The sequence below is a fragment of the Castor canadensis genome, chromosome 2 (assembly GCF_047511655.1).
Source record: "Castor canadensis chromosome 2, mCasCan1.hap1v2, whole genome shotgun sequence".
Classification (NCBI taxonomy): Eukaryota; Metazoa; Chordata; class Mammalia; order Rodentia; family Castoridae; genus Castor; species Castor canadensis.
In genome coordinates, this window is record NC_133387.1 from 12,671,843 (window position 1) to 12,684,015 (window position 12,173).

At 42.3% G+C, this 12,173-nt stretch overlaps 1 protein-coding gene and 1 long non-coding RNA gene across 7 annotated transcripts in view; one reads left to right on the forward strand and one right to left on the reverse strand.

Annotated features, from left to right (window-relative positions):
• Positions 1 to 1,839: 1,839 nt before the first annotated feature.
• On the reverse strand, positions 1,840 to 9,384 carry Gstk1 (glutathione S-transferase kappa 1). Of its 5 annotated transcripts, none has more exons than XM_020181118.2 (9): positions 9,202 to 9,384; positions 8,662 to 8,746; positions 8,337 to 8,465; positions 7,945 to 8,045; positions 7,798 to 7,833; positions 5,479 to 5,595; positions 5,252 to 5,325; positions 5,008 to 5,101; positions 1,840 to 2,994 (listed from the first exon to the last, which is right to left on the reverse strand). In XM_020181118.2, exons 1-8 carry the CDS (start codon positions 9,271 to 9,273, stop codon positions 5,020 to 5,022), a joined length of 696 nt encoding a protein of 231 aa, XP_020036707.2. In that variant the 5' UTR covers positions 9,274 to 9,384; the 3' UTR covers positions 1,840 to 2,994; positions 5,008 to 5,019. The 5 variants fall into 5 exon arrangements, with proteins under 5 accessions (XP_020036707.2, XP_073917627.1, XP_073917631.1 ...); XM_074061526.1 differs by lacking the exon at positions 5,252 to 5,325 and adding an exon at positions 4,658 to 4,733 and having other exon boundaries at positions 9,202 to 9,381; XM_020181117.2 differs by lacking the exon at positions 1,840 to 2,994 and adding an exon at positions 4,658 to 4,733 and having other exon boundaries at positions 9,202 to 9,383.
• LOC141419184 (uncharacterized) overlaps positions 8,465 to 12,173 on the forward strand; it is a 133,212-nt gene continuing 129,503 nt past the window's right edge. For both annotated transcript variants that reach the window (XR_012443834.1, XR_012443833.1), the window contains exon 1: positions 8,465 to 8,818. This is a non-coding gene — a long non-coding RNA (uncharacterized lncRNA). The remainder of the gene's footprint in view (positions 8,819 to 12,173) is intronic.

Genomic DNA, 12,173 nt, shown 5'->3' on the forward strand with positions numbered 1-12,173 from the left:
CCACAGGCAGGGCCCTTAAGAGACGTTCCCCCTTCTCCCATGATCTTTGTACTTAGGACGCAAATTAGAATTAAACTTTTCTTCTTCCTTCTCAGCTCACCTTGGATGGTAATCACAGCTCTGAGCAATGTGCCTTCTATTTGGGTACCTTATATTGTGCCTGTCTTCCAAGTGACTGGAGCAGAGGTGTGGCTTATTAAATCTCTGTTGATCACACAGTGTTTTGCACAATGCAAACCATGATGTGTCTGGTGTGTCCCCTCTCTGCTGCTGTTCTATGGACTCCCTGTTTCCTGCTGACCATAAAGTAAGTGTGTGTGTGTATATGAGTGTGTGTGTCTCCACTTCTTGGCCCAGTTAACTAGATTTTTCGAAATCTATCTCCCAGGTGATGCCTGTTTCCAGAGTCTGTTTCCACTATGAAACCACAACATTTCTTCCTTCCTTTATTCCTGAGAAAGGAACAGTCATCTAATACTTACCAGTTATATAGTACTTTTCTGATTACTTGCTTTTCTTCCACCTGGAGTTTCTCAAGGAAAGTGATTAGTTTCAGTCTCAACACAGGGTAGGTACTACTCAATAGAGTTGAGTATTTCATTAGAAGTCACCCTTACAGGGAGCCACACCAGTTGTAGATCAGGCTGTAAGTCTGTATAAGTGAGGTTTGGGGAGGTAGAGAGTGGCTGTGTCCTTCAACCAGACAAGAATGGGCCCTGTTCCTTCAGTATGTCATTATTGGACAAGCCAATGGTAGCTGCAAGTGAGGCAGGAATGTAATCCAAGGTCCTCAGGGACAGTTGGGGGGGCGGTGTAGCTCAGGCTGCTGCAGCAGAGGCATATGTGGAGTATGTATACATGAGGGAGACAGAGGAGAGGGAAAGGGAGACAGAAAACATGGGTGTGAACATGGGGTGTATGTCCATACAAAGTAGGAATGGGGAGTGGGAGGAGAGCTGGTGTTTATTTTGTTTACACCAAGCAAAATATTTAATTTTTTTGTTTGTTTTTTGATTCAGGGTCTTGCTGTGTAGCTTGGTTGACCTCAGACTCACTGTATAGCCCAGGCTGGCCTTAAACTTGTGATCCCCCTGCCTTAGACTCCCAAGTTCTGGGACTACAGGTCTGAACTACCATGCCTGGCTCATATTTATTTAATTTGTTTCCACCAGTTTCCTTATTATTCAGCCCATGGGAGGAAAGTATGGCTGGAATCAGGAATTTTGGTCTTTAGTTAATATATAAATAGAAGGAAATTGACCAAAGGTTGTTGGAATGTATGATAAGTTAGGGAGCTTTTTTAAGGCGTGAGTTTGGGGATGTAGGGGGTATAGGATAAGAGGCAAGGGGCCAAAGGATATGGGCCCAATCGTGTACAATGTCAGGGTTAGTTATGCTTTGCTGGAGAGCTGTGACTTTTATAGCTTAAGGGACTTAATTGCCAGAGGAGGGTGCAGTAGATCTGTAATTGTGATAGGAAGTAGATCTAAATCAGAGAGGCTGTACTACCTGCTGGCTGTGTGCTTTAGTGTATTCTCTGTTCCAATAATTTCAAATTGATTTTCTAAAAATTGCATTTGTTAAAAAAGTTACAAAATATTTAGAAGCTAAAGAAAAAATGATTCGAAATTGTAAAATTGATTTACATTTTGAAATGTACAACTGCCTGAGTTGTACATTTCAAAAGGTGAATTATATCTCAATAAAGCTGTTCAAAAATAATGTAAAGAACATCTTCTTACATGTAGTTTTTCCCTCTTTTTTGCATATTGCAAATCCTTAGCTTGTGTGCAGACATTTGGGCATTGATGTGAAATGTGGAGCATCACAGAATTACAATCTCATTACATTCTTTTTTTATTCTGAACAGTACTTAATATTTTTGTTTTTAATTTACATTTTATCTTTGGCCAATAATTGTGTGTAGTTACAGGGTACAATGATGTTTTGATACATGAGTACATTGTAGAATGATTACATTGTGATTACTAGCATATCACCTCAACATTTTTATGTAATTATAGTACCCAATATACTTTTAGCAATTTGGAAATAGACAGTATATTAACTATGGTTACTATTATGTGCAATAAATCTTAAAAAAAATGATTCCTATTGCCTAAACTTTGTGCCCTTTGGTCAACATCTTCCCAATCCTGCCCTAGCCTGTGGTAACCATTTTATTCTATTTATATTGTTTTTAGATTGTTTTTCTTCTTTGAGTCAGTGTCTCACTATGTCTTAGCCCAAGCTAATCTTGAACTCAAAATTGTCCTTCCCCAGTCTAGAGTGCTGGAATTACAGGTATGCATCACCATATCCACTTTGACTTTGTAGATTCTACATGTAAGGGAAATCACGCAGTATTTGCCTTTCTGTGCCTGACTTATTTGAATTAGTATAATGTCTTCCAGCTTCATCCATTTGTTGTAAGTGAACTTTTCTATTTTAAGGCTGAATAGTATTCCATTATACATACATATCTTATTTTATCTATTGATGGACACTTACACTGATTCCTTATCTTAGCTATTGTGAATAACGCTGTAATGAACATAGGGAGTGAAGACAGCTCTTTTATGTACTGATTCCATTATTCTTAGATGTACACCCAGAAGTGGAATTGCTGGCTCATATGGTAGTTCTTTTAGTTTTGAAGACTCTCCATATCATTTTTGAAAATGGCTGTACCAAAGTTGACTCTCCCTGGTCTTCCTGAAGGAGGGAAGAAGGACAGCCCTCAAGGTTACAGGGGCCACTGCTATCTGGTAGAGAAATTCAGGTCTCAGGGTCCCAAAGGGGAGGGAGATTAAACAGATGATGGCCTGCTTGTTTATATCAATAGTTTGCAAAGGAGTCTTTAAGTCTGGCATTCAGGGATGTAGGTACAGGGCCCATCCATTTCTGTCTTCAATCACGAGAATCACAGACATCTGTACACTGTTCTCTGGTGTGCTGGAAGCAGGGGCTGGCCCCACAGGATCCAGGGATTTTCTAGGAAGAGATTTTGCTTCAAGATCCAGAAAGCTTCCTTCTCCCTTACAGGGGAGAGAGAAAGGAAGTGGTTCCTCTCCCATTTAACCTTGATTAACACTGTCTGGAATTAATATATTGATATTAATATATTAAGGCCTTCTCACAAAGATTTTATATGTTGACATATATTGATTTCCAGTCAATATTATACCCTAAGACTTTCCAAGGGTCTTAAAAGCTCTTCACAAATACAGTTTTTATGGCTATGAAACATTACCTTCTGGAAATACCATAGTTTTATTGAAGTATCCTCCTGCTGTGAGATGTTTAAGTTGTCAGTTTTTTTTTTAAAAAAAACGTTTTTATTAGTATATGATAGTTTTACAGGAGGATTTTTTACAGTCACAATTTTTGAAATAATGAAAAATTAGTGTGGAGACAGGCACCTTTATTCATGAAATTGTCTTCACTCACCATATACTGGGCAGCTCTCATCTATGAGGAACTATACTTTGTTTCAATTTACCCTTAAGTTTGGAAAGATTGGACATCTTCCCATATTTTGTTTTTTTTTTTTTTCATTTTATGGTATTTCTACACATCATGAAACTTCTTTGAAAACAGGAGTAGTTAATATGGAGATGTACTTTTGGTATTACTTCATAGAGAACCTAGGTAAAAAGGATTTTAAATTCTGGAAGATGCCAGAATCATGGAAAAGAGGCAAGAGGAAAAAGTCAAAAAGTAATGGGAGACAAAGGGGAAAATGGGAGGAGACAAGAAGTAACTAGGAGGAGGGAGTAAAGAGACATTGGCATTCACTGAAGGCTCTGCACCTCAGTTTCAGAATAAAGTCTTCCCGTAGGAGTCAAAATGCTATTGAAACTCACAGTATTTTGATTAATGCACAGTGGCACAGAGAGAAGCAGGGACTTTTGATAAATAACTAGGGGAAAGATACTTGGGAGGGGACAAGGGTTATACCAGACCAGGGACAGAGGCCTAGGGATATCCTCCGAATTCACATGGTGGGTCAGGGGTGGAAACTATGAGGGGTTAGCAACTTCCCAAGCCATGGCAATGCCAGCATCTCACTGCACTGCCTAGTCCTGGCTCTGCTGTTCTCTGTAGCTAGACACAGCTTAAATGTCTGGGCAGAAACTGGGCCATACTCTGGTTCCCTCCAAGTTCACTCCTACTGGAGTTATGGTCCCAGCCCTGTCCTCATCACTGTAGTTGATCAGTCAGTAAATGGAAAGCTGGTTAGCTGCAAAGTCCATGGGGTTTAGTTTTCTGTCCCTGACATAGATAACTGGTTTCTGAGTAAGAGAAAAGGGGGACTGTTTCCTGTACCTGCCACACATATGCCCCACAGTGGGTTGGGAGAGCTGAATCTTTTAGACTCAGCTCAATCCCTGGAGTGGACAGGATGTGACTTCAGGGCAGACCCAGTCCCAGAAATGTTTTGCTTAATGGCATTAGCTTTATTTTGGGGGCTTTCCAAAAGTCACTTGTAAGGCACAGAGGAAAGGCAGCCACAACTAATAGTACACCATCCCGAGGGTATGCAGAGACAGCCACAAGGGCCACAGAAAACACTCCTATCATATAAAGAGTTCCAACTCCCAATGCCCCAAAGTGAAGGGAGGAGAGGTGAAGAAAGTGGCCTGCTTGTTTATACCAGTAGTTTGCTTCCTCCAGACTATTTTAAAGTCTAGCACTCAGGACTGGAGGCATAGGGCCCATCCACTTCTCTCCTGTGTGAAGAAAATCACAGGTGTATTGGCAGCAGGGGAAAGCCCACAGAGCCCTGGGCTTTCTAGAAAGAGCTTCAAGTCCCAGAAGGCTGCTTTCCCTTCTATGGGGGATGAAGCCCCTCCCCTCCCTTCAACCTTAAGCAACACTGACTGTATAAGTCTTCCTTGTTGGAAGTGCCAAGAGCATTTTTTGCTCTGAACTCTTCCTTCTGGTCAACTGATGTAATGGGGGTAAGGCTGGGGTTAAAGGCTCAGAATAGAAACCTGAACTTACCCAGAAGGTGTGCTAACAACTCCATGCGGTCAGAGCCAAATAACATATGGGTGTTGCCATCCACATGGACCACGGTAGTGGGCAGTCCAAAGGCCTGGAAAAAGCAGTGATAGTGTAGGGAGGAAGGTGATGGAGCAGGTGATTATTAGGCTGGGATTAAGGGCTTCTAGGCAACACTTGGCAGGGGATGAGAAGCAAAACCAAAGAAAACATGTTTGCTAAGAGGTTGCAGGTTCCCAGGCACCTTCTCCACTTCTGTGGCATGGAGACTCTGGCTTTTCTCTCACCATCTACTTCTTCTTCCCTGCTGTTCTTGGGCTCAGGTAGAGGGAGGGAAAAAATAAAGGTTGTCTAGAATATCTGGGGAGGACTCACAGTAAGGAGGGGGCTTTTGGACAGGAGCACTGAGCCAGCCCCACACTGAGACTCAGTCTCCACCTGTGTGTTGGGAACACACATAGAGTTGCTTACCCCGTATTTGCAGGCTGCTTCAGTGGTCTCCCTGAGCTGCTTTTTCACCTGTGCTGTGGAGATCTTCTCCAGAAGGCCTTGGGCTTGTCTTGCAGACATACCTGCCTTCTCTGCAGCCTGAGGAGAATGGCAGGAAGCACAGCTGTGCCAACATTGTGGGTTTGGGAGCTTAGAAGAAAACTCTGGTCTTTTCCTTCTCTGCCTCCAAGTTTTCCTGAAAAAGCCTTTAGCTAACTGCAATTGGAGCTCTAGTCAAGAGAAACTATCTCCTTTCTCCATTTTTGAGATGAGAAGAAAGCCAGGAGGAACAGAGGCGCAGTCACAAAAACTGAACACCAGAGAGTATCTTAGAGACTGGCTAGCCTCACCTCTTCATTTCACAAAAAAGGAGACTTTACTTGAAGCCACACATTTCTTGTCCAGAGTTACAGAGCTTGTCAATAGTACACTAGACTCCAAGTCCCTAGAATTCCCAGATGCTTTCCTTCTTGCTTCTCAGAATCCCTAAATATCTCATGCTGTTTTGAATCAAGGACTGGGTTCTAGTTTCAGGGGATTTTGGAACAAGTTCATGGCTATAGTCACCCACCTGGTTTCAAGAGAACAACAAAGGTTTCAGTTTAAGGGTGACTGTTAAAAGTTTGGGATCAGTGGTTCATAACTTCAGGTATACATTAGAATCTCCTGAGGTGCTTTTAAAAATCCTAATGTGCAGATAGGCCATTCCCAGAGCATGATGTCAGAACCTCTCGGGGATAACACCACATTCTCCAGGTGATGTTAACTTATGGCCCAGGTTAGGAAGCACTAAGCTGGAGGTCATGAAATCCATGTTAACAAGTCATTGTCCTTGACAGGTTAAACGAAAGACTCGTGTCTTAGACTAAATGCTCAACAATAGGGGAATGGACAAGTGAACAAAAATAAGGCCTTTAGGTGGAATGTTATGTAAAAACAAAGAATGACTAGTTCAAAAAGTTAAGTGGCATGAAAAGTGATTGTTAAGTAATAAGTAAAAACACAGGCTAAAAATTATGTACATACTTTGTAGGGATAAAGACACTAGAAGATGTGCTGGTCATTGTTTGCACATTTAACTTTGGTATGGTTTGCTGTTTATGAATATGCCTCAACTATCTTCTGTAAACTGGAGGAAAAATACTGTTTTGAATTTTCTGACTTAATCCTAAAGAACATCTTACATATAAAACCTCACCATCTCTGTCTGGCAGGCATTTCAATGCTTTCGGTACTTTCCACTGTTCTCACTCAGCATCTGTATCATTCTTGTACTTACTGGTTATCTTTTTGGTCTTTTTAAAAGCCTCTTTAAAAAGTTTTCTGGTTTCTTCTCTGCATGTATTGGTGAGGTTTATGTTGGGAGTCTTTGAGGACCTCTAATTCTATCTGGTGTTTCAAAATTGATCATATGTCCTCCAGTGATTTTTTTTGTGTGTGATACTGGAGTTTGAACTAAGAGCTTCATGCTTGCTAGGCAGGTGCTCTACTGCTTGAGCCACACCTCCAGCAGCCCCACTGACTTTTTCATGAAATACTTTTGAGGTAGGCAAGAATTAGGGAAAGTTTGGGACTCTTGGAACATACTGACTTCATATTGTTTGAACATTCCTCTCTTTCTCTGATCCTTCTTTTCCCTTGCAAATATGTGTAGGTTATTCACTCCCTAGCTCAGGGACATCACCTGGCCCAGGGACCATCCATGTCTCCCCCCACTCACTGATTATTGGTTGAGAATCACCAGCTTCTTCCCTTCCTGTAGTTTAGTGTAAGTTTTAAAAACACATGGAAAAGAAAGAAGACTGTCTCTGTTTCCAGCTCCCACCTGGTCCCATCATGATGCATTTTGTAATTCCCCTCCCTAACTTTTAATTAAAACCCTATTATACCCACCTATCCTGCCTTGGGTGCTTCCACATGGGACACAAAGAATTTGGAAATCTTCTGATCACAGACTACATCATTGCCATCAACACATTCACAATTCTATCTGTTCTCCACTTTGCATTTCCTCTTTCCACGGTGAGATATTTTCTTCCTCTCTTTGATGTTGGGGATTAAACCAAGGGCTTTGTACATGCTAGGTACATGCTGGAACTCTGAGTCATACCTTAACCCAAGACATTCTTTGAAGAATGTTTTTGGTTTCATCTTTTCAGAAATTTTTTCTTCAAACACAGACATTCTTTCTCTCCAAATCACTATGACCTTTTCCATGGAAACTACTATCCTCTTAATCCCAAAGGTCAACTGTTCTCAGATTCCCTATGACAGTAGCAGGGATTAGGTCGGGACACTCACAGCCAAGATGCTCTGGGGCTCTGTGATGTCTTCATCCTGGGAAGAAGAGAACACTCAGCAGGAAGCCAACAGTCAGGATCCTGACTCTTAAAACTGGCCTGGGAAGAGTCAGAAGGGGATCCAGGGTTCCCTCCAGCAGAGTCTCACTCGTGACCAGACACGCATCCAAAGCTCCCTGGACACCTTCTCCAACATCTCCGGTTGGTCCATGTTCACAGCGGTGAGGAAACGCATGGCAGACAAACTTCCTGTAGGGCACAGGCAGTCAGAAGTGGGGCTCCCCTCCTTCATATCCTGATGGGGCACCAGCTCATCCCAGCTCAGTGTCCCCCAGGCTCAGACACCAGCAGCCTTTCACCTGTTTCTCATAACCAACTTGGCCTACTTGGACTCTCCTTTATGTACCCAAGACCTTTGGAGTTTCACTCAACTTTGATCCTGAGGCGCCCACAGAGGAATACTTCACCTAAATTAGCCCCCCAGCAAGCCTCTTCTTCCTAGCACATTATGCAACGACAGTTGCATCCCACCCTCTTTACCTTTTTCAAGAATCACAGAGAAGAAATCCTTGGGGAAAGTGATAGGAACCTGGAAATGACCTTTCAGGAGATTAAGGTCAGTTTTCAAGTACAGTGCTTTGCTGGCAATCATAGCTGGTGGCTGGTTTCCTGGTGGTGGAGAGTGGAGTATCATGGTGATTAAAGATGAGGGTTTCAGGCTTGCAGGACCCCTACTTGCGCGTTGGGCAGAGAAAAAATTACTAGCTGCCAATATAAACACTTGTAGAGGACAGCATCTGGGGGCAGTGCTATCAGTTCTCCCCGCCCTCTCCCAGTTGCTTCCAGCTTCCTACCACTGTCTTACCGCTCTCCCTCATGATCCCCGAAATGAGGGTGGGCCGCAACTGCAGCTTGACGTTGTTCCAGATGTGTTGATATCTACACAGGACCTACTCGTGCAGCAGCAAAGAAGGAAAGCCAGTGTGAAAGACGACAGAAAAAGTGACATAACCGAGGGGAAGGTAAGAGCTGGCTCTAATAGCAGAGTAAGTGTGGTTTAAAAAAACAAATCTCTCTCCGCTCCTAGGAAATCTGTCCCCTGACCTTTGCTTCTACGGATTGTTCCCATCCTGTTTTGCACCCTGGCTCTCAAAACTGAGCAGAGGGCCAAGAGGTGGCCCTGGATTCCTCCTGGATTCTTGTAACCCACCGTGGGAAGCGGATGTACTGTTTAAGGAAATGAAGCCTCTACTTAGTCTAACCAGATTAAAAGTACAAAGTGACCTTCTGCCGGGCCATTCTCTCTGCTTGCTGTAACCCTACGGGTAGTGCCAGAGATTTCAGGAGACCTCTGGCCAATGCCCCGCCCTCGCCCTCCAGGCCGCAGGAGCTCCCCGGGGGTCACCTCGAAACCCAGCCAGGAGTAGGGGGACAGCACGTCGTAGAAGAGCTCTAGAGTGCGCGGCACTGGCCCCATGCTGCAGCCGGAGACTAACACGAAGGTGAACACAAAGCCAGCGGCTGCGAAAGCTTAGCGGCACGGGCTCCCAGTCTTCGCAGCGCGCAGGCGCCGCCCGCTGCCCGGCCCCGCAGTCGGACCACCCACGGCGCAGCGCGCAGCCTCCGTGGAGAGGCCCCGCCCCCGAGGCCAGAGCCTTGCAGGAGAGCTGGGCGCTCAGGGTGCACCAGGCGGCGGGCGTCCAGGTAGATGGGGGTGCCTGGTACCTGGACTCACCGCCCTGCTCTGAAATGGAGTCTGGGGCAAAGGTGGAGTCTGAGATACCTTCAGTGTCTCCCATTTAGCTGTGCGCCTTTGGCGAGCCACTAGATCTCTCTGAATCTCTCTGGAACTTTATCCCTCCCGCAGGGTGTATGAGATGCGTGATGATACAGAGTTGTGAGGAATGAAAGGACCTTTATTACTGTTACTTGGCAGTTACATGAATCTCTTAGACTGGGGCACAGTAGGCGTTCCCAATTACACATTTTCTAGTGTTTGCCTTCTCAGAGATTAGCACAGGGACTGGAACATATTTAAATCCTTCGTTATTTCCCCGAGACCCCCTGTGAATGCCTGAAATCGCAGATAGTACCGAACCCTATATGTACTGTTTCTTTCCAATACATACAGATGACGAAGTTTAATTCGCAAATCAGGAACGTTAGGGATTAATAACTAATAAAATAGAACAAACATAAAAACATACCGTACTAAAATTTTGTGCTTTGGGGCCACCATTATGTAAAATAGGGGTTACTGAAACACAAGAATTCCAATAGTACAACACTTGGTCTGATAACAAAGATGATCACTGAAAAAGAGGTGCGTAGTGTATACAGTGGAAACACAGGACAAGAGACGATGTACATCCCAGGAGAGAAGGCTCAAGTTTAAAATTTATGAGTTGTTTGTTTCTGGAATTTCCATTTACTATTTTCAGACCACAGTGGATTACAGAGAAGTGAAATTTGGAAAGTGAAACTCAGATAAGGGGAGGTAGGCCCAATTAACCTGTTTCCTGTGGCCTGGAGAAGAACATACACAAATACAGCTTCAGAGGACCGCGACAGATGGTGAACACATAAATTAGAGAGCTGAAACCCGGTGCGTCACGCACCTGGTATCTCTAACCATAAGGTCATTGAAAAGTACATTAAATGAGCAGCAAAAAAAAAAAAAAAAAAAAGTAAATAAATAAATAGAAGGAAATTTTTACATATTTATTGAGAGAGTGAAAGAGAGGGACTGGTGGTGGTAGTGGGGATGAATTAGCCTCACTGCTGCAAGGATTTCAGGGATAATGGGGGATATGTGTTTGTAAATACATCAGACTAAGCTGGGATTTCATTATCACAATGAAACAATTTTAAAGAAATCACATTAACTTTAAATTATTTTGAACATTTTGTAAATTGAAAAACACATGATAGATTCCATTTCTCTTTAGTTGTCATGTGTCTTTAGTTTCTTCCTATCTATGGAAGTTTCCTGACCTTGATACTTTTGAAAAATATTGGTCAGCTATTTTGTAGAATGTCCCTCCTCCTGGGTTTGTCTGGTTTTTCTTTAGGGTTAACCTAGAGTTAGGGATTTGGGGGAAAGTATACCACAGAGGCCCTTCACCTGCCTCTGGCAAGGGAGTGTATGATTACCAACACAAGTCATCACAGTGATGCAATCGATCACTTGACTAAAGTGGAGCCATTGTCAAGTTTCTCTAATGTAAAATCTCCATTATCCCTTTCCCACACTCCTTTCTTCTGGAAGTAGTCAGTCAGTGCAGCCCACACTTAAGGTGTGAAGGTTTACTTTATTTGGACATGATTTAATCAACTGACTGTTTGTGATTGAAGCTTGGCTGTTTACAAATGGATGAAACAGCTACCTATTAGGAAAATTGGACTCCTAAGTTAAGTTTCAGTTTATTTCTGTAGTAACTTAGACTGAGTGAACTCAAAGTACAGAAGCATCCTTCCAGATACTGATGAGAGTTGGTGAAACAAGAAATAGTGGTATAAGTAAGTAAACTGCCATGCCAAATGAGTAAAAGATGGATTATTCAATGAATGGTATTGGGATAGCTGGGAGATTAAAACAACATGTAAATGAATCCATACATTGGACCATTTTACTTGGAACATCTCTAAACAGATCAAACATTTAATTGTTTAAGAAGAGAAACCAATGAAGTACCTGAGATATGGAAAAACTTATAAAAATCTGCAAGTACAGACAGACAGTCCTGCTAATTGTAATACCAAACACAGAAGACTTAAAAGATTGGCACATTCAATTGCATACAAATTTTAACAAATCTTGGCAAAATCAAGTAAATAAAAAAAAACTGCTAAAAATATTCTGTGCTCATTTCACAGTCAAAAAGTTCATTTTAATTATCCTAATGTAAAAAGAATGAATGTTCAGTGCATTGAAGGAAAAGAAGCCCAGTGGAAAAATGGGCAAGTGAAAATAAACAAAGCATTCACAGCAATAAACAAAACACAGACTTTAGATGCCGCTCCAAAAAAAAAAAAAAATCCTGCTTGTACATACTTAAGAAACCTGCTAGTTTAATCTATCCTGTGATATGTTTTTGTGTATAAAGTTGGCAAAGATCAAAGTCTGATGACTCAGTGTTAGGGAGGATTGAGGAAAAAACATTCTCTTACATAAGCAGTGGGAGTGTAAATTAGTACAACTGCAGTGGAGGGCACTTTAGTGTTATCTTTTTGTTTTGCAAGTGCACAAACCTTCTGACTCAACATTTTTAAGACTTTATGATATAAACATGATTATTTACATGCAATATTGCTCTGAGGTTATTTATATATTTATTTATTGTTTTTAATTGCAACATCATAATTCTATATTTTATG